The sequence below is a fragment of the Zingiber officinale genome, chromosome 6A (genome assembly GCF_018446385.1).
Source record: "Zingiber officinale cultivar Zhangliang chromosome 6A, Zo_v1.1, whole genome shotgun sequence".
Classification (NCBI taxonomy): domain Eukaryota; kingdom Viridiplantae; phylum Streptophyta; class Magnoliopsida; order Zingiberales; family Zingiberaceae; genus Zingiber; species Zingiber officinale.
The window spans coordinates 124,213,037-124,234,437 of record NC_055997.1 but is presented as its reverse complement, the minus strand read 5'-3'; the positions used below and the strand labels follow the sequence as shown (position 1 = coordinate 124,234,437).

At 41.4% G+C, this 21,401-nt stretch overlaps 2 protein-coding genes across 2 annotated transcripts; one reads left to right on the top strand and one right to left on the bottom strand.

The window, feature by feature from the left end:
• The first annotated feature begins 7,207 nt into the window (after positions 1 to 7,207).
• On the top strand, positions 7,208 to 7,980 carry LOC121995272 (PI-PLC X domain-containing protein At5g67130-like). The gene is made up of 4 exons (XM_042549052.1): positions 7,208 to 7,346; positions 7,434 to 7,585; positions 7,692 to 7,779; positions 7,886 to 7,980. Exons 1-4 carry the CDS (start codon positions 7,208 to 7,210, stop codon positions 7,978 to 7,980), a joined length of 474 nt encoding a protein of 157 aa, XP_042404986.1.
• Positions 7,976 to 10,570, bottom strand: LOC121997890 (subtilisin-like protease SBT3). Its single transcript, XM_042552555.1, has one exon. It carries the CDS (start codon positions 10,469 to 10,471, stop codon positions 8,186 to 8,188), a length of 2,286 nt encoding a protein of 761 aa, XP_042408489.1. The 5' UTR covers positions 10,472 to 10,570; the 3' UTR covers positions 7,976 to 8,185.
• Positions 10,571 to 21,401: the final 10,831 nt, after the last annotated feature.

The following is a 21,401-nucleotide window of genomic DNA, read 5'->3' as shown; positions in this document are numbered from 1 at the left end:
AATTTAATCCAAATTATCATGAAATATTGGTCAATCCTTTAATTTGGTTAAATTTTTAATAAAGTGTTGAATTAATAAATTTGATTAGTAATAAAATTAATAATAGTATTATTACTTTGATTAATAATAATATTATTAAAATAAATAAATATAAATATATAAAATTTATTTAGGAATTTTTAAGATTTAAATAAATTTTATTGAATATTTTTAGGGTCTAATTTCATTAGACTTTATTAAATTATCTATTAAAATTCTCTATTAATTAAGTTGAGAATTAATTTGATCTATTAATATATATTTTATATTAAAACATAATATCTCAAGTTTCTCTTCCCACAGTGCCACCGTCCAAATCGACTACGACTTCGACCTGCTCGCAAGTAGCCGACGAAAGCATCACCGATCGCCTCAAACAATTTTTTTTGTTTAATTTCCTCCTTTCCAATGCACCGCAAGCTTCACCTGATGACACTCCTCATTGTTTCCCATCACGAGCAACCGGAGAAAATTCTCTGCTTGTAGCTTGTCACCGTGAGCTGTCGTTGAAGAAAAGGTTGCAAGCGGTTGCTGTTTCTTTCCGTCCGTTTCGATCCATTATTTTGTCGTTATAACGTCAGAAAACAGTATTTTAGAGGACTCTCAGCTTCGCATGAAATGTAAGTTGAGAGATTGATGCAGGCCGCCAAGAGGTTGAACAAGGAGATGGTCTTTTAGATCAAAGAGATAATCAAAATCGAGGAGTGGGAAGAGAAAGGACTTATTCGTAAAAAAATAAGGCGATTTGAAGTCGATAGAAATCCCAAGGGTGAGGAGAAGACATTTTATTTTATTTTTAAAGTTGTACCAAGTGTTTTGGAGAGCTCTTATTGGTTAAAATTTATATCCAAGGAATTCTAAAAGAATCCATGGAAATCTTTTGAAACTTTGAATACCAAAAGATTTTCATAGAGTTTTAAAAAGTCAAGTTTGAATACCACATTACTTTTTAAAACTCTAAAAAAAATCTAATTTGAATATCACTAAATTTCTATAAAGTTTATAAAAGTCTAGATTGAATACACCTAGATTTTTAAAATCAATAAAAGTTATTTAAAGTAATTAAATATCTAACATTGAATACACCCCTCTTAGTCTCCTCTTCCATGTAGAGTGAATTCTTCTCCGACAATTCTTTTTCCAACAAAGTGGTATCAGAGCTATGTCTAATGGTGGTATGGTTTCCTTCCAAATTCTAGTACTCAAGGCGAGTAATTATGATAACTGGAATATCAAGATGAAGGCGCTTCTTAGAGCTCATGATGTTTGGGAGATTATAAAAAAAGGCTACACTGAGTCGCGTGATCACTCGACGCTATTTCTGACTGAAAAAGACAGTCTGAGAGATTTAAGAAAGAGTGACAAGAAGGCTCTCTTCCTCATTTATCAAACTTTAGATGAGGATAATTTTGAGAAAATTTCAAGTGCTACTTCAGCCAAGCAAGCATGGGAAAAGCTTTAAGTCTCATATCAAGGAGAAGAAAAGGTAAAAAAAGGCACGACTTCAAACATTAAGAAGTCAATTTGATGCTCTTCATATGAAGGAAGGCGAATTGGTATCCGATTACTTTTCTAGAGTCTCTATCATTTCCAATCAACTAAAGAGAAATTGTGAGAAACTTGAAGAACTAACTATCATTGAGAACATTGGTTGATCACTAGATTCAAAATTTGATAGCATTACAACCATCATCGAAGAGACCAAGGATCTACAAGTCATGAAGATAGAGCAACTCCTGGGTTCATTACAAGCACATGAAGAAAAGAAGAAGATAAATAAAGAAATTACACAACAATTCCTGAAGATGACTCTTCAACCGACAAAGAAAGATGAAAGCTTCAGTAACAATAGAAGTCAACGTGGAAGAGGTTGTGGATATAGTCGAGGTCGTCCTAATGAGCAAGGATGAGTTTCCAACAACAACAATGAAAGAGGAGAACATTCAACAAGAGGACGTGGAAGAGGGTACACAAACTTGAGGTACAATAAGTCTCAAGTTAAGTGCTACAATTGTGACAAATTTAAACATTATGCTAAAGAATGTAGATCACCCAAGAATACAATATATGAAAGAGCAAACTATATGGAAGAAAAGAAAGAGGAAGATGACACCCTACTGCTAGCATATAAAGATAATGAAAGATCTGGTATCTCGACACTGGTACAAGCAATCATATGTGTGGAAAAAGAAACATGTTCGTAGAGCTTGATGAATCAGTTGGTGGTAATGTATCCTTCGGAGATGAATCAAAGATCGAGGTGAAAGGCAAAGGTAACATTCTCATCCACTTGAAGAATGGAAAACATGAATATATTTCAAATGTTTTCTTTGTGCCAAATATAAAAAGCAACATTTTGAGCTTAGGACAACCTTTGGAAAAAGGATATGATATTCATCTAAAAGATAATATGCTTATCTTAAAAGATGGTATTGTTAGGACCCTTGGTAGCCGGCTAGAGGGGAGGTGAATAGCCCCCATAAAAACAAACAAAAATACCTTCATCGAACTTATAACTTAATATAACACTTGCATAAAAGAATAATAAAGAAATTAAAATGAAAGAGGCACCGAGAAGTTACTTAGTTATAACCGGGGAGATTATTAATCTAAGGAATTTAAAGCACATTAAAAAAATCTCCTTCAGGTGGAGAAGCCTCTTTACAGCAATAAACGCACAACAAGACGAAGCTAAAACAGAAAAGGAAAAGCGCACAAGTGTTGTTTGGATATTTCTGGTTGGTGTTTAGCTTTGGGAGCAGGGCTACTTATATAGCCATGTTCGGGGTGCCTGGAAGGGTTCCAGGCACCTGGAGAGGGATAAAATTTTATCCCCTTCGTAACGGATTACGATCAAACGTGACCCAGATAAAATCTGATTTTCGGCGCCCGGAAGGGTTCTAGGCACTCGGAGTTCGGGCCTTCCGCTCCGGTTCCTCTTATTTGGATGATCTCGGCCATTCGAAATAGGGCTCACCCGAACCCAACTTCCGGCCTTCTCAAGCAAGCTTCCACTCCTAGCTTCTTGTCCCTCAGAAATGTCGGGCGCCTCCTTCTCGTCTGCCCGCATACTCTTCCGCAACACCTCGTCCCTCAGACGCACCGAGCTCGTCGACTCTCTCCCGTGCCATCCTTCTCGCTAGCTGCGTCTTTTGCTCGATATCCTGTGCTCCTAAGTTCCTGCACACTTAGACACAGGATTAAACACAACAAGACCTAACCGAACTTTTTTGATCACATCAAAACAACCTTAGGGTACCAACAGGTGTTGACTGCTTGATTGGTAAGGTGTCTATGTTAAGAAATAGAATGTTCTTGCTTAATATTCAAAATGATGTTGTCAACTATCTCAAAGCTTGTTATAAAGACATCACTTGACTATGACATCTTTGATTTGGGCATCTCAATTTTGGAGAACTAGAATTTCTTTAAAAGAAAGAGATGGTGAGAGGATTACCTTGCATCAAACATCTTGACTAATTATGTGAAGCATGTCTATGTGGGAAGCAATTCAGAGATTTTCCAAAGGAGTCAAGTTCAAGAGCCCAGAAGCTGCTTGAACTTATACATACGGATGTTTGTGGTCTGATAAAGCCAAGTTCACTTGGTAAGAGTAATTATTTCATTCTTTTTATATATGACTTTTCTCGGAAAACTTGTGTATACTTCTTGAAGCAACAAGCGGAGGTCTTCGGCATATTCAAGAAATTTAAAGCAACTGTTGAAAAGGAGAGCAGTCTCGAGATCGACGCTATGTGTTCTGATTGAGGAGAAGAATTTATCTCAAAGAAGTTTCAAGAATTTTGTGAAGCCAATGGAATACGACGACTCTTGACGGTTCCAAGATCCCCTCAACAAAATAGAGTGGCAGAAAGAAAGAATCGAACCATCCTTGACATGGAGAAGCATTCTCAAAAACAAGGGGCTACCAAAGAAACTTTGGATAGAAGTGGTTGCATGTGCAGTATACTTATCCAACCGATCACAAACAAGAAGTGTGTGGGGCAAGACACCACAAGAAGCATGGAGTGGAAGGAAGTGTTGGATTTCTCATCTAAGAGTTTTTGGGAGTATAACACACGTTCAGTGGCAGATTCAGACAAAAAAGGAAGAGGGTGCTCAAAGAAGAGAGCTAGAACTTGTCTTCCTTCTCACTGCCCCTTGGACTGCAGCATACTAGTGGAATTTTCCAAGAGCAAGGGGTGCTCAAGCACACCCCCGCTCCCCCTAGATCCACCACTGCACACGTTCATGCGTCTGATGAATCAAGAAGCAAACTGAATGGTAAAAGTAAGAAGTTTATTTTTATTGGCTATGATACTAATTCAAAAAGGTATAAGTTATACAATCAAGATACTGGGAAGATAATCATCAGTCGACATATTATATTTAATGAAGAAGAAGAATGAAATTGAGAATCTCAAAATGAAGATTACAATTTCTTTCCATACTTTGAAGAATAAGATGTGGAGCAACCAAGGGTGGAGCAAACAAGAGAGAAGTGTACTAGTCCACTAGTAACACCAACATCAAGTACTCAAGAGAATTCATCTGCATCAACTCAAGTGAAAGAGTACCATACTTTAGAAGCTTATGGGACATTTATGAGGTAACTGAAAATCAAGAAAATCTTACTCTATATTGTCTCTTTGACAATTGCGAGCGTATAAATTTTCAAGAAGTTATAAAGAGCAAAAAGTAGAAAGATGTGATGGATGAAGAAGTCAAGATGATCGAAAAGAAAGGTACATGGAGTTAACTCCATTTCCTGAAGGGCATAAGACAACTAAGATTCGAGTTGATAATAATCTTCCATGATAGAAAAAAGCACATTGATACGTGCTATCACTATATCAGAGAGTGCATTATAAGAAAAGATGTGTAAGTGGAATATATAAAATCTCAAGATTAAATTGTTGATATTTTTACTAATCCTCTCAAATTTGAAAACTTCATTAAGATACGAAATTTCTTTGGAGTTGCAAAATTAAGTTTAAGAGGGGATGTTGAAATTAAATTTGATTTTGAATAAAAATAATAATAAATTAATATGGAGTTAGTCGATGAAAATAAAATTTGATGAGATGATAATTTTGATAAAAATAAATGAAATAGAATAAAAAAAATAAAATCTAGATTCAATGAACCTAAAATTAATATTTATCTAATAAACTATAAATATATACTTATTTTTTAATGAATAAAATAAATTGAGTTCTTTTATTTTAAACTCCCCTTTCAGTTGAGTGATTCTTCTTTCGCAATTCTTTTTCCAACAACACGGGAACACGGGGACGTGGGTGGTGTCCTTCTTCACCCAGGCGTCGACGTGGCAAGCCAGGAAACCGCGCGACCGCTTGAGCCGCGGACTGAAGCCGTGGACCGCGTGCTCGTACACGTACAGGATGCGGTCGCCCACCGTGGAGGATCTCGAGACAGCGGCGGCGAGAGTGGCGTGGTAGCTCTGGCAATCGGAGAACGCGGTCGGCATGGCGGCGGAGTCCATGTGGATAATGGAAGTGGCGACGTCATCTACAAATGCTGTCGTAATTGTAGAGACGATTACTAACGCACCGAGCAACAGCAATAGCGACAGCCGTCGACATGAATTCGCCATATACGGTGAATTGGATTGCACCAAAGTCAGATTTATAGGGAATGGACGATACGTATTGAAAAGATTCGAGGACGAATTAGAATCGTCTTAGATCTAGTTGCTACTTTGCCAAACTGTGCTAGTTTGGATTTTGTTTTGCCCCATTGGATATTAATTATGATTCCAGCAACATGTTAAATTTTCTTTAAATTATTCAATTTATAAAAGAAACGTATGGTCTGTGTTGCTTCTGTGGGATTATTAGGCCATGATTTTCCGTGTTTTAACACGGGCCACAGTCTTTGACTGATCTAATTGATTAATTATATTTGCATAGGAGGGTCACCGCCTTTATAATGATTTAATTTTTGATACAATGGACAAGGACCGTCGCTTGGTCTCTATTCCAAAAAAAAAAAAAAAGAACCCCCAAAATCCTTAATCTCTAGTTAATTAAAAAATGAAAAAAGGGGAATTACATTAAAAAAATCAAGGGCCGCATTTTTTTTAATGGTTGCATAATTATGGACGTACATGAATAAAGATAAGGAATTACTCAATTCAAAATGTGACAATACCGTTGAACAAGGTGAAAGTTCGAAAATTTTTAGATTTTTTTTTAAAATTCGACTATTCATTTGTTCGAACAAATTAATCCGGAAGACGAAGAATCCAGCTGGGGATACTTGAGAACTTCTGGGACGCTTTTATCGTTTCATGGTAGCTAGGGGTTCTTGTTATAACATAAAAATATTCATATATCTCCCTAGAGAAATGATATGGACAGCGATATTTTACTGCAACAAAACATCGTGATCCCATTGGCAGTCTTCGTGGCATACCAAATGCTAACCCTTACAACCAACCGGATATCTTATACATTAAAACTACTAGATATAGAGTTAGATATAAAGTCCTGATATTATATTATCTGATCAAGTAAGATCGGATAATTTTTTACTTAACAATAAAATTAATCCTATCCACGATCATCCTTCAGATAATCACATCTAAATAGGACTACCGCCTAAATACCACTGTCACCACTCGAAAGCGTCCAGATAAATATTGTCCTTAGGCTTGTTTTACGGCACTTAGAATTGACGTTAATTCAACTCAACAAAAACAAAAAAAGAAATCAATCAGTGTGCATCCCATTCTTCTTCGGCATTTAAGAACTTTTAGTTGAGAATAAACGGTCATGTTCTTCCGTTACTCTTCTGAAGTGTGTAAATGAGGGGGCGGCTGCCTCGGCCGCTGCTCCGCCAAGCGTCCGGCAGGCGGCCGGTACACACGTCCGACGCTCGTTGAGATTATATTTTAACGAGAAATAAGAAATTTAGGATTACTTTTGAGCTCCTCTCCTTGCGGGCTGCGGAAAGGGAAGAAGCTTGTTGCGAAGAGGGAAGGAAAGGAGACGCGCGATGGAGGCAAGGGGGAAAAGGAGGGAAAGGAGGCGTGTGGTGGAGGTGGTGCTGCGGGGAAAGAAAGAAGGGTAATAAAATGTCGAATGCTCTTAGCAGGGTGCTCAATGCTTCAGGTCTCATGAAGTATTGGTACCCAGTGAATCAGATGCCCAGGAATGGTAGTTGGCCATTGCAAAGTAGAATGATCAAGCATAATCATCGCCTTCTGGTATTCACATCTGTAACTTCCAAGGAGGCTTCTGAAGGCATTGCATTCGAGTGGAATTATGTGGTAGAAAATAAATGTAACGACACTTTCACTTGTAGTGCTGAACCTAGCTAGTGCCTTTCTTTGTATTTTTGACTCACTGAAGACTGCCCTTATGATGCAGATGGCGATGAAGGAATGAATTCAACCTCGTGCCCCAATCGAGCAGAATCGTCACCCATGAACACCACATCCAAATCTCTTATGATGCAGATGGCATGCCACCATTTTTCTGCCAAGCGCTGGGCCAACTTCGTAGCTGTTGATTTCTATTTGGTTTGTACTAATTTTTTTTTTCCCTACTTCGATTCATTTAATTTCCACCTCACAGGATACTATCGTGAGTATGGTCTAGAATTGACTGGTGTCTTTCCTAATGCAGTTGGGTGATGCTTCTGAAGCCGTAAATGTTGCAAATGGACACATGGTTTGTGGATGTGATAATGTTGCCTATTGCAGGGTGAGTTCAAGTGAAGTTTTAGAACTTTGGTTGATATCATAAGTTTCAAGGCATGCAACAGTGTCTTGATTGTTTGTCCTTTTTTTCTGTGTCATTCTTCTTGATTATTTGTGTAGCATTCCAAAAACTCTATGTTTTTAATAGTATTGTTCCAAAACAGAATGCTGAAATGTTTTCAGATATAGTATCTGACAAATTGAAACGTTGGTGAATGTTTGTAGTGACATTCTATATTAGAATCAAACTGATGAGTTATTACACCATTTGCTAAGAAAGGACGAGAACCCAACAGAAAACGAAGCAAAAAAGAACTAGATTTCATCCCAATTGAACTTGATTTGTCAGACGTTGGTCAGCAGCATATAAGAGCCTGACACTCATTGGTTATTATCCGATGGCACAGCTCGACCATTTAATTACAGACCAGGAATAAAAGTCGTCCCAACTATTGGACTCCTCACCACGTACTTCCCCTTCTCCTCCACCCAACTCAGCGACCCATGCGACTCCGTGTCAGCTTTCCTTCCACTCACCTTCTCCAAGATCAAGGTGAAGCTTTGCTTCTCGTACCTCTCCGTGAACACCAATCTCTCCGGCACCACGCTCGTGGTAAACCCTTTGATCTGCACGATCTCCGCGCGGTACGTCGCCGTCGGATCGCCGACGTTGGTCACCCTCCGGCGGAACTGTCGGGCCGCTGCGCCGCCGCTGCTGCCGGCAGATGTCGCGTTCGCGTCGAAATAGGCGATGAAGGACGGGTAGTTGAGATCCAACGTCGCGTTTGAGCAATCTATCGAAGTGGTTTTGGCGATGATTTTGATCTGTGGGATTGTGAAGTTCATGGCACAGAGGAGTTCGAGGTAATCCTCTGTGTCGGCGTCGTAGATTAGGCCGGGTTCGAGGGCCCGGTTCGGGTCCAGATGGCCGGACCCCATCGCCAATGGGGTGGCATGCTTGTAATGGTGTCCCATGTCCTTAATTGGAGCCCCTGTGTTGTCTAAATGGCTTGCCGTGGTCATGATGGCGGACCTAATCGCCGCCGGGCTCCACTCCGGCCGCGCCGCCTTGAGCAAGGCGCCGACGCCGGCGACATGGGGGCAGGCCATGGACGTACCGGAAATGATGTTGAACTGACTGTACAATTGGTTCCCGTCAGCCACGCCGACCGACGAGTTCGTCGGCCACGCTGCGAGGATTAAGGAACCCGGCGCGACAATGTCGGGTTTCAGAACCGACGGGCAGCTCGACGACGGTCCTCGGGAGCTGTACGTGGCGACGACCGGCGCCGGCTTGGTTCCGAGAACGGTTTGTTTGAACCGTAACATGGCTTTGGGTTCGGATGTGTTGTTGATGTAGTTTAAGATGGTGGGGCCGTCTTGCGGGCTAATGATGGCGGCGGGATATGTGAACTGAATGTAGAATTCAAGGAAGATGTCGCCGGAGATGAAGAGGCCGGCGTCAACTTTGGCGATTTGAAGATTTTGGACGGCGATGCCCAATTCTGCGACTTTGCAGATCACGATCTTGTGGCGATTGTTCTTGAGCAATGTGATGTTATCGCATTGATCGAGAAAGACCAGGGGAAGCTGCCTATGTTTGGAGGCCGAGCTGCCGGGGTACAGCGATTGGCCTAGCACGACGGAGCCTTCGCCGAGGGTGACGGCAGCGACGAAGGTCCGATCGACGGTGCTGGCCCCCACGGTGGTGACCCACGGAGTGCCATTGTGGAGCAGGCCATCGAAGGGACCCTCGTTGCCCGCCGACGTGGAGACGAAGATTCCCTGGTCGACCGCCGCGAACGTCGCAATCGCGATGGGGTCTTGGTACAGCGCCAGGTCATCGATCCCCAGGGATAGAGAGATTACATCAACGCCATCGGCGATGGCTTTGTCGACGGCCGCGATGATGTCCGACGTGGCCCCACCGAAGCCAGACCACAAGGCCTTGTACATCGCCAGGCGCGCCCACGGCGCCACGCCGGTGGCCTTGCCCGGGCTGTATCCGAAGAAGGCTGCGCCATCAGCGCGGCTCCCTCCCGCGGTGGACGACGTGTGGGTCCCGTGGCCCTCGTCGTCGCGCGGGGTTGGGTCGGGGAGCGTCAAGTTGGGGTCAAGGGCGAGAAGACCCTTGAAGAAGCTCCGTGCGCCGATGAGCTTGCGGTTGCACGCTGAGGGACCGAAGCCGGGGCCTATCTCGCATGCTCCACGCCACCGGGGGGGCACCGGCCCCAGGCTGTCGTCGCTGAAGCTGGCGCTCTCCGGCCAAACGCCGGTGTCGACCACACCGATGATTGCATCATCTCCGAACCGGGAGACAGGCCACAAACCTGCTCCATCGGCGGTGAGACCTAGGAATGCCGGAGTGTGGGTGGTGTCCTTCTTCACCAAGGCGTCGACGTGACAAGCCAGGAAACCGCGCGACTGCTTGAGCCGCGCGAGCTGCGCCTGGGAGAACCGCGCACTGAAGCCGTGGACCGCGTGTTCATACACGTACAGGATGCGGTCGCCCACCGCGGAGGATCCCGAGATAGCGGCGGCGAGAGTGGCGAGGTACCAGCTCCGGCGATCGGAGAACGCAGCCGGCATGGCGGCGGAGTCCATGTGGATAATGTAAGTGGCGACGTCATCTGCAGATGTTGTCGTAATAGTAGAGACGATTACTAACGCACCGAGCCACAGCAGCCGTCCACATGAATTCGCCATACTATGAATTGGATTGCGCCAAAGTCAGATTTATAGGGAATGAACGATACCGTTAGATCAATCTAGTCGATTAAACTCAAATGCGAAGCTAAATTGGCTTGGCAAGTGAAGTACGATGGCATTTATGTTTCCAGCAAAGAGAGAAATTTAGTCAGATAATTAATTAATAATGAATTGAAGGATGTAGTTGAATAATCGCCATCGGGGGTTGCGGTACTGACAGGCAACGACCAAGTAACATGCTTGTTCATTCTGATGCTGAAAGACCAACTAACGTATTGAACATATTCGACGACGAATTAGAAACGTCTTGGATCTAGTGCTGCTTTGCCAACCTGTGCTAGTTTGGATTTTGTTTTGCCCCATCAGATATTAATTATAATTTCAGCAACATGTTAAATTTTATTTAAATTATTCAACTTATCTTGCCAGCACTGTACCACTTATTCAACCTAGCTCAAGGACCTTTGCTGACCTCATCCAATCCAGCTTGCAATTGGCATAATGCTGAATATATCTGTGAAGGAAAAAAAGGTGGAAGAGGAAAGAATTTTTATTGTAAATAATGTTTTAGTAGAGTTTTAAGGTATATTGATTGGTTTATATTAATTTATATACATTGATGATATGAATAAATGTATGGGAAAAGATTCTCTTTCACGTGTGGGTACGTAGGGAGATGTAAATTTAAGGTCCGAATTGCACTGAATCAAGTTGACCCATGTGCGAGCACAACCTCTGCGCGCTAAATACCGAACCGGTCGTAGCAAAATTTACCCAAGTGGAATAATCAATATTTTGTCACGTAAATCTTTTTACTGCTTATTTTAAGGGTGTAACGGATGTATTAAATTTAAAGATTAATACAGCCGAATGAAACGTCGGCGTTGTAAGTACCCCTGGGTAGTTTTGATGTAATCAACCAAGTCAAGTTAGGTCATGTTGTGTTTTAATCCTTGTGTCTAAGTATGTAAGAACTTAAAATCACATGAAATCGAGCGAAAGACGCAGCTAGCGAGAAGGACGACACAGGAGAGAGTCGACGGGCTCGGTGCGTCCGAGGGACGAGGTGCTGCGGAAGAGTATGCTGGCGGACGAGAAGGCGCTCGATGTTTCCGAGGGACGAAAAGCCAGAGCTGAAGGTTGCTTGAGAAGGCCAGAAAAATAGGTTCAGGTGAGCCCTATTCTGGATAGCCGAAATCACCCAAGCGAACGGAGCGGATGTGGAAGAACCGGACCCAAGCAAGCGAAACCGGAGAGGAAGACCTAGATCACCTGGGTGCCTCACCCAGGTGGGGTTGTGTCGACCCGGCCCGGGCGCCCGAAACCCTTCTGGGTGCCAGACCAGAAACTTTATCGAAACGTGACGTATCGTGATCTGTTGCGACTGAAATAAAATTTTATCCCCCTCCAGGCACTTGAACCCTTCCAAGCGCCCCAATCAGAGCTATAAATTCACGCTTTGGAAGCATAAGAGATGATCGGATCGAACATCTACCTACCTAAGTTCGAGAGGAAATTCACATTTTGGAAAAGAAAGATGGAGATATTCTTCAAAATAGATTTTGATTTATTATTAATATTGAAATATGATTTTGTAGCACCAAAGGACAAAGAAGAGTATCAATGGACCAAGAAGAAGCAAGCAGACTTCGTAGCAAATGGACAAGCTGAATTCCATCTACTGAGTATGGTACCTCCGCAAGAAGTTAACAGAATCGGTGCCTACGAATTAGCGATGGAGCTTTGGGAGAAGTTCCTTGAGCTACACGAAGGTACGTCCAAAGCTCACGAAACATGACCTGCTTCGTAACTAGATCATCAACCTCCGATTAGGAGAAGGCGAAACCATTAAATACCTTCACTCAAGGATCAAGGAGCTCATCACTGAACTCACGAATTTTGGAGAAAAGATAACCAACCGAAATTCACTAAGATACGCGCTTAACACCTTTCCTAGGACTTCTAAATGAGTATCCTTAGTAGATGCTTATTATATCTCTAATGATCTAGAAGTAAGTACTTTAGAAGAATTATTGTTGACATTTGAAGTTCATGAACAAGATGTGCAGATTTGAAGAAGGAGCCCAAGCACAACATTACCCCAAAGGTAAAAATGGATGAACCAGAATCTGAAACTTCTCTCAATGATGATGAAACGACATTCATGGTAAGAAAATTTAAAAAGTTATTTAAAACTAATAAATTTAATAAAGTGAAGGATAAAAGAAGAGAAATAAGCGTAAGATGCTACCATTGTGATGAAAAAGGGCACGTGAAAGATAACTGCCCTATATTGAAGAGCAATGATAAGGACAAGGACAAGGACAAAGACAAGAGCAAGGACAAAAGACCAGTCCAAACAAAGCATCAAAATCTAAAGGTGACGTGGGACGAAACGTCATCCGAATCAAAGATCAAAGTCATCGCCGGACTTACGCTAGTGGCAAGTCTCCAAGAAGAAGAAGATGAAGCAAGCTCATCCTCAATGATCATCAAGAGCATCGATAAAGGAGGAGCATCGTCAGAGGAAAGCAGCACTACAAGAGGAGCATCAGAAATTGACAAGGTAAGTGAGGTACAGTCTCTACCTCCTGACCAATTACTTAAATTTATAAAAATACTATAGAAGAGTTCTTGCAAATTAGAAATAAAAAATAAAAAATAAAATTATTAAAATAAAATAAAGAGTTAAAATTAACCTTAGCAACATCTTGTCGACTAGAAGATTTCGACAAGATAAAAATGAAAAATGAAAAATTGAAAGATGAAATTAAAAATTCTGCATGTTCGAATTTAGCTATTTCTAATTTCAGAAACTACAATAGACTAAATTGACACTTTAGATATCACAAAGGTTAAATCAAAAAATTATCAAGAAAATATATCCTTAATAAATTTTTGATTAACCAAGTTGGAAGGAACTTATATTAGGTTCTAAAATCATGTTTAATTTGAAAAATCACTATGCGTGTTTTATTTGTAATTTGATTTCATATTTTTTGCTTAGAATTGTCAAATAAATTATTCTATATAATTTCTTTTAGAAATTAATTAAGATTAATTTTTTTGAGAAATAAAATTTCATTACTCATTAAAAAAAATTCAATTTTTTTTTTACTGTTGTATTATTTTTCTATAATTTTTGTTAAGAAAATTCATATTTTTTGATTTAAAAATACCTTGTAGTGCTATTTTTTATAAAATTTATTTTTTTGAACTTTATCATTTTCTCTATCTAAGAGATTTTTTTTAAAAATTTTGACAGTTGTTTTATTTTTCTATTATTTACTTTCTAAAATCATATTTTTTTTTAATTTAGAACTATTTCGTAGAACTAATTGTTACATTTTTTTTTTTTTTTGTGAAAACTCATTGTGTTATAAGTCCAAGGAACATTTTTTAAAATTTCTGACCATTAATGAATTTTATATAAATTATTTATCTAAATGAGAATTTTTAATATTAAAATTTTTTAAAATTTAATTTTTGAAAATTTATTTTTTCTATAAAGTTACTTGCTATTATACATTTTTAGAAAATATTTTCATATTTTAGTGGTTAATAACTATTTTTAAGTATTTTTTGAAAATATGTCTATACAATTTCCAATTATTTACATAAATTATCTCATTTTAATGTGATAAAAGGGAGAGAATTAGAGATTAAGTTTAGAGTGTTAGGACCAAAAGTAGCTAGAGGGGTGAATAGCTCGTCGCGTTCGCTCGGTGCTCGGCGTTGCTTGTTCCTTCAAAGATGTGCAGCGGAAAATACAGAAACAAATACAACAACGCTAACACGGTTGGTTTACTTGGTATCCACCTCACAAGAGGTGACTAATCCAAGGATCCACACCAACACACACACCCTCCACTAAATAAAACTCTCCTTTATGGTAACTACCAAAGGCGGAGAAGCCCTACAAGACTCAATACAAGAAGAGAGGGAAAGGATACAAGAAATACAAGCTTACAAGCTTACAATGAGTACAAAACCCTAACCCTAGCTTCTCTTCTTGGCTTTGATCCGCCTCTTGACTTGGAGAGCTTCCAAGATCCTTCAAGAACTGGCGATCTGAGCTTTGTGAGCGCTGTGGAGGAGTTGGCGAGTGCTCTGGAGTGAATCGGAGAAGGGATGCCGCAGCCATCGAACGCCTGCAGCTATAAACGATGCCAACGGTCGGATCCCGATCGATTCGAACATTCCCAATCGATCGGGGAGGCTTTGGATCGATCCACGGATCGATCCAGAGCGCCTCTGTGCTCTGGAAACGCGCCTGGATTGATCCACGGATCGATCCAGTGCTTATCGCGCGAAGCAGCCGCGTCCCAATCGATCCACTGATCGATTGGGACCTCTGGATCGATCCACGGATCGATCCAGAAGCTCTCTGTTCGCTGGGACAGGTCTGGATCGATCCACTGATCGATCCAGCACTTGGTTTTTGTCCAAAACCAAGTCCTAAACCTCCCAAACCAACATCCGGTCAACCTTGACCTGTTGGTATGTCATGCCTAGCATCTAGTCACTCCCTTGACCTGCTAGGACTCCCTTACCAAGTGTCCTGTCAATCCCTTTGACCCACTTGGACTTTTCTCTGTGCCAAGTATCCGGTCAATCCCTTTGACCTACTTGGACTTTTCTTTCATGCCAAGTATTCAGTCAATCCTTTGACCTACTTGAACTTCCCAGCACCAGATGTCCGATCATCCTTGATCCATCTGGATTTTCCCTTGCCTGGCTTCACTCACCAGGGCTTTCACCTAACTTCACTCACTAGGGTTTTCCATCTGCCTACCTTCACTCACTAGGACTTTCACCTGGCTTCACTCACCAGGATTTCACCTAGCTTCACTCACTAGGGTTTTCCATCTGCCTAGCTTCACTCACTAGGACTTTCACCTGGCTTCACTCACCAGGATTTCCATCTGCCTAGCTTCACTCACTAGGACTTTCACCTGGCTTCACTCACTAGGATTTCCATCTGCCTAGCTTCACTCACTAGGACTTCCTTCTGCCTGGCTTCACTCACCAGGACTTTTCTTCTGCCTAGCTTCACTCACCAGGACTTTTACTTCTGCCTGGCTTCACTCACCAGGACTTTCATTTTGCCTAACATCCCAGTTAGGACTTCCCAGTCAAGTATCCAGTCAACCTTGACCTACTTGACTCTTCTTCAATCAATATCTTATTGTCAAACATCTAAACCCAAACCAAGACTCAGCTTGGTTACCCAGGTCAACCTTGACCTGAGGGATATTGCACCAACAATCTCCCCCTTTTTGATGTTTGACAATACCACAATAACATTTACAATCCCATATGTAAGTTAGGCTAATCCCATAGCCTCCTTCTTCATGCCACTAGGTAATGAAAGCATAAATTAAGCTCTTCATTCTCCCCCTAAGAGGGCAAACTCCCTCTAGGTAATGAAAGCCTAACTTACTCCCTTTCATGAGTCCTTTCATTCTCCCCCTATGACCTTCCCATAGGTAATGAAGGACTAAGCTTAACCATACATTCTCCCCTTATTGGCACACATCAACCCATCGTTGGACACACATCAACCTATGCTCGATTCAGGGCACACTTCAACAAATCCATTTGTTGAAGACGCTCCTCTGAAGAGTTGCTCATCGTTGTTCACAACATCACTCGTTGTGATCAACACGATAATGAAGGTCCCATACCCTTCATTTATCCTTAACTTCTCCTCAATGTAGACAACTACCCAACCTTGAGCATTATCTACCACTTGAGTGTCCACTTGAAATAATGAGGATATCCACTCCCCATTTCTCCCCATTTCAAGTTTAAATGCTCAACCTTGAGCAAGTTCACAACAGAAGGTTAACCACCTTCCAAGGTTCATGAAAAATAATTTGCATGTCTTTAAAGAGTCCCTCCCCCTAAAGACATGGTGGTAACTTCTGTCATTGCACCAACAATGACTTGGAATCCCTAAACCTTTAGGAAACCCAAATTTAGAAGTTTTGAGGTTCAAATATTCAAAATTTGAAACAACCTCAACCTAAACTTCTACTTAGTCTTCGTTAACCAATCCATCCTTGTTTTCAACATGAAAACACCCTTTGTATGTATACAAATGTATTTAAGGGGTTTGGAATGGTTACCTAGACTCAAAGAGGTTCAAAGATGCTGAAATCAGGCCTTCCCAGCCAAAATCAGCAACTTGGATCGATTGGAGTTGGGTTCCAATCGATTGAACCTTTCTGAATCGATCCACGGATCGATCCAGCGAGCTTCTGCTCGCGGGAATTGCCGTTTGAATCGATCCATGGATCGATTCAGGAACTCCAATCGATCCATGGATCGATCGGAGCTTTGATAGTTGCTGAAATTCCATTTCAGTCAACTTCAGAAACCCCTAGAAAATCCTACAAAAATCCAAAAATTATGAAATTTCGTGTAGACATTATTTAGGGCATACTTAATCATGGAAAAATAGCTTTTTATGAAAATACATCATATTTTCAAAGATTGGCACAAACTCGAAAACTTGCAAAAACTTTAGTGTTTTTCTTCAAGTTTGTGTCTAACTATTCAATGGTGATTACTATCAAAAGATAGCCTTCACCAAGGTTTTCCAAAAACATTTTAAAAACATTTTCAAAACCAATATCCCATCACATTCCTTGGGCTTAATGCACATGACTTGTACATTAGCTTTCCCAATGATGGGAAAACACATAACTATGTGTTTTGATGAATTTAAAACTCAAAGGAATGCACTAAATCAACATCTTGAGCTTTGTTCATCATCCTAACATCTCACTTGTATATAATATGCACTAAAACACATACAAGTCACCTTAGAGGTCTTTGTGAGATGTAAAATTTGGTTTTGCCCTATTCTAGGGATCATGCATATCTATCTAGGCATTTTAGAGATATTAGACATCCACCCAGGATGTCACTTGTTAATAAGTGTCGTTAAATGCCATTCGTCCTTAATTACAAGAAATTAAACTAAATGCATGATTATGTTATGGCATACATCAAAAGAAAATAATTTTCAAAAGAAAATATCCTATTACTACATGATGTATGAATGTCATGACATGGTATTTTTGGATTTTTCATAATAAAACATGAATGCAAAAATAGACATGATGTCATGGCATATGATGGGCAAACAATCATGGCAAGGTTTAGCATAAATAAAATATACCTAGATTAACTATCTAAGTATCCTTAAAGTCTTAGCTAAACTTACAACTTAAACCTAGATTGCCCTAAAGTGCTTCAAGAAAATGCCAAAGCCTAAGTTTGCATTTCTTATTCCCTTGATTAATTTATGCCAATTAAAATTAAGCATATTCCTCAAATGTTGGCATATTCCATTTTTCCACAAGAGTAGCACTTTTAAATTAAGGCTCGGATTGCCTTAAATTGCCTAAGAACATACCAAAATCCCAACTTGATAGTTCTTATGAATTTCCCAATATGTGCCATTTAAGATTAAAATCAATTCTTCCACCATTAGGCACATTTTACTCTTTCAAGGAGTAAGTAATAATTCCATTTCATTTTCAAAGGTTAACAAAAACCCTGAAAATGCTCCTTGAGTGTCAATTTCCTCAAAGTTGGGTTAACTACCCTTCTAATCGGAGTTGACACTCTCTAACCCATCTATGGGGTAGAGAAAATGCTCCTAGGAACCCAACACCTACTGGTGCTCCTTGGATGCTCTAGGTACTCACTAGGGATAACTTCCCTAGATACCTTCCTAGTGACCTTGTTGGGCTTCTTAGAAGCCTTGGTCACATTTTCTAGGTCAACTCTAGGGATAACCTTTCTTGTGACCTTGTTTGTGACTTTCTTAGACTTCTTAGAAGTCTTAGTCACATTTATTGCAAAAATACTCTTAGGGATGACTTCCCTATTATTTTTGGCTTGACCACTAGACCTAGGGTTTGTTCCATAACTATATGGAACTCTATGGTAAGAGGGCACATCCTTCTTAGCCTTTGGTTTGTATCCCAAACCTCTATGGCCATTGGATGGCTTTTGTACCCCTAAACCTAGGTTATGCTCATTTTGCCCTAATAGGATATTTTCCATCCTTTTTAGGGTCTTTTCCATTTTATCAAGTCTTGACCTCAAGACTTGATTTTCTATCACTAAGTCCTTAGTTTTAGGTTTTTCATTTGATCCATGAGCATTTTTGTTTCTAGGCTTGTATCTTACATCCTTAGAGTTATTGCCTAGGTTTTTACCTACATTCCTAGCCTTAGGGATAGTAGTTTTGGCATGTAGGGCCACATGCTTTTCCTTAAAGCCCTCATGCTTCCTATTCTTATGGTAAATCGCATTAAAATGATAAAAATTTGACCTAGCATGCTTTTTACCATTTTGCAAGGAAATAGGCTCAATGAAATATACCTTCCTTTTTACCTTGGAGGCTCCCCCTTGACTAGTGCCTCCTTGAGCCTTGACCATCTTCTTCCCCTTGGGGCATTGACTTCGGTAATGCCCTTTTTGTTGACACAAGAAGCACACAATGTGCTCCTTGCTCTTCTTTGTCCCAGGGGTGGTCTCCTTGAGCTTCTCCTTGCCCTTTTGTGCCACTTGGCCCTTCTTCTTGGCCAATTTAGGGCATTTGCTCTTGTAGTGCCCACTTTCCCTACACTCAAAACATATTATATGATTTTTGTTTTTAATTGAAACATTTATACCTTCTTGTATAGGGATGGCACTTGCTCCTCCATTTGATATTTCTTGAATTTCGGAGGTGGCACAATCTTCTTCTTCTTCACTTGACCCGGATGTAGAAGCTTCTCCTTCTTCTTGATCCGGCGTCACCAAGAATTGCTCCCCCTCAATCCTAGAGGTGGAGGCTTCATCATTTTGAATGTGAAACAAGGAGTATGCTCCCTCCTTGTTCCCTTCGGTGCATTCCCTTGAGGATGAAGCTTCTTGGATTTCCTCTTCTTCGGAGGTTGAGTATCTCTCAACCTCGGAGTCCTCCTCTTGGTCTTGCTCCAAAGAGTCACCCTCTTTGGATTCTTCATGATCTTGTACAGTGGAGGGGATCTCTTCATGAAGCTTGGCCAATTTGCTCCAAAGCTCCTTGGCATCTTCGAATTCTCCAACTCGAGCCAAGATGTGGCTAGGCAATAAGTTGACCAGAAGCTTGGTCACTTTGTCATTTGTCTCGCCCCTTTGAATTTGCTCTGAGCTCCATCTGCTTTTCTTTAGAAGCTTGCCCTTGGAGTTTGTTGGAGCTTTGAAGCCTTCCATTAGAGCAAACCATTGCTCTATCTCCATCATAAGAAAATTTTCGATTCTTGATTTCCAAGAATCGAAACTCGTAGAAGTGTATGGTGGAGCCACCCTTGTGTCAAATCCAAGTCCATCTTGGAATTGCATCTTGAAGTTGAGCTTGATAGAATCTTGAACTTGAAGAATTTGCTTCAACTTCTTCACCCTCTAGCTTTTCTTGTTATGCTTGACCCTTCCGGCGATGATTCCGGTGAAGAGCGGCCTCGCTCTGATACCACTTGTTAGGACCAAAAGTAGCTAGAGGGGGGGGGTGAATAGCTCGTCGCGTTCGCTCGGTGCTCGGCGTTGCTTGTTCCTTCAAAGATGTGCAGCGGAAAATACAGAAACAAATACAACAATGCTAACACGGTTGGTTTACTTGGTATCCACCTCACAAGAGGTGACTAATCCAAGGATCCACACCAACACACACACCCTCCACTAAATAAAACTCTCCTTTATGGTAACTACCAAAGGCGGAGAAGCCCTACAAGACTCAATACAAGAAGAGAGGGAAAGGATACAAGAAATACAAGCTTACAAGCTTACAATGAGTACAAAACCCTAACCCTAGCTTCTCTTCTTGGCTTTGATCCGCCTCTTGACTTGGAGAGCTTCCAAGATCCTTCAAGAACTGGCGATCTGAGCTTTGTGAGCGCTGTGTGGCGAAGTGCTGGAGTGAATCGGAGAAGGGATGCCGCAGCCATCGAACGCGGCTTAAAGCGACGCTGACGGTCGGATCCCGATCGATTCGAACATTCCCAATCGATCGGGAGGCTTTGGATCGATCCACGGATCGATCCGAGCCTCTGATCTCGAAGCGCGCTGGATTGATCCACGGATCGATCCGGTGCTTATCGCGCGATGCGTCCCAATCGATCCAGCGATCGATTGGGACCTCTGATCGATCCACGGATCGATCCGAGCTTCTGATTGGGGCAGTCGGATCGATCCAGCGATCGATCCAGCGCTGGATCGATCCATCGATCGATCCAGCACTTGGTTTTTGTCCAAAACCAAGTCCTAAACCTCCCAAACCAACATCCGGTCAACCTTGACCTGTTGGTATGTCATGCCTAGCATCTAGTCACTCCCTTGACCTGCTAGGACTCCCTTACCAAGTGTCCTGTCAATCCCTTTGACCCACTTGGACTTTTCTCTGTGCCAAGTATCCGGTCAATCCCTTTGACCTACTTGGACTTTTCTTTCATGCCAAGTATTCAGTCAATCCTTTGACCTACTTGGACTTCCCAGCACCAGATGTCCGATCATCCTTGATCCATCTGGATTTTCCCTTGCCTGGCTTCACTCACCAGGGCTTTCACCTAGCTTCACTCACTAGGGTTTTTCATCTGCCTAGCTTCACTCACTAGGACTTTCACCTGGCTTCACTCACCAGGATTTCACCTAGCTTCACTCACTAGGGTTTTCCATCTGCCTAGCTTCACTCACTAGGACTTTCACCTGGCTTCACTCACCAGGATTTCCATCTGCCTAGCTTCACTCACTAGGACTTTCACCTGGCTTCACTCACTAGGATTTCCATCTGCCTAGCTTCACTCACTAGGACTTCCTTCTGCCTGGCTTCACTCACCAGGACTTTTCTTCTGCCTAGCTTCACTCACCAGGACTTTTACTTCTGCCT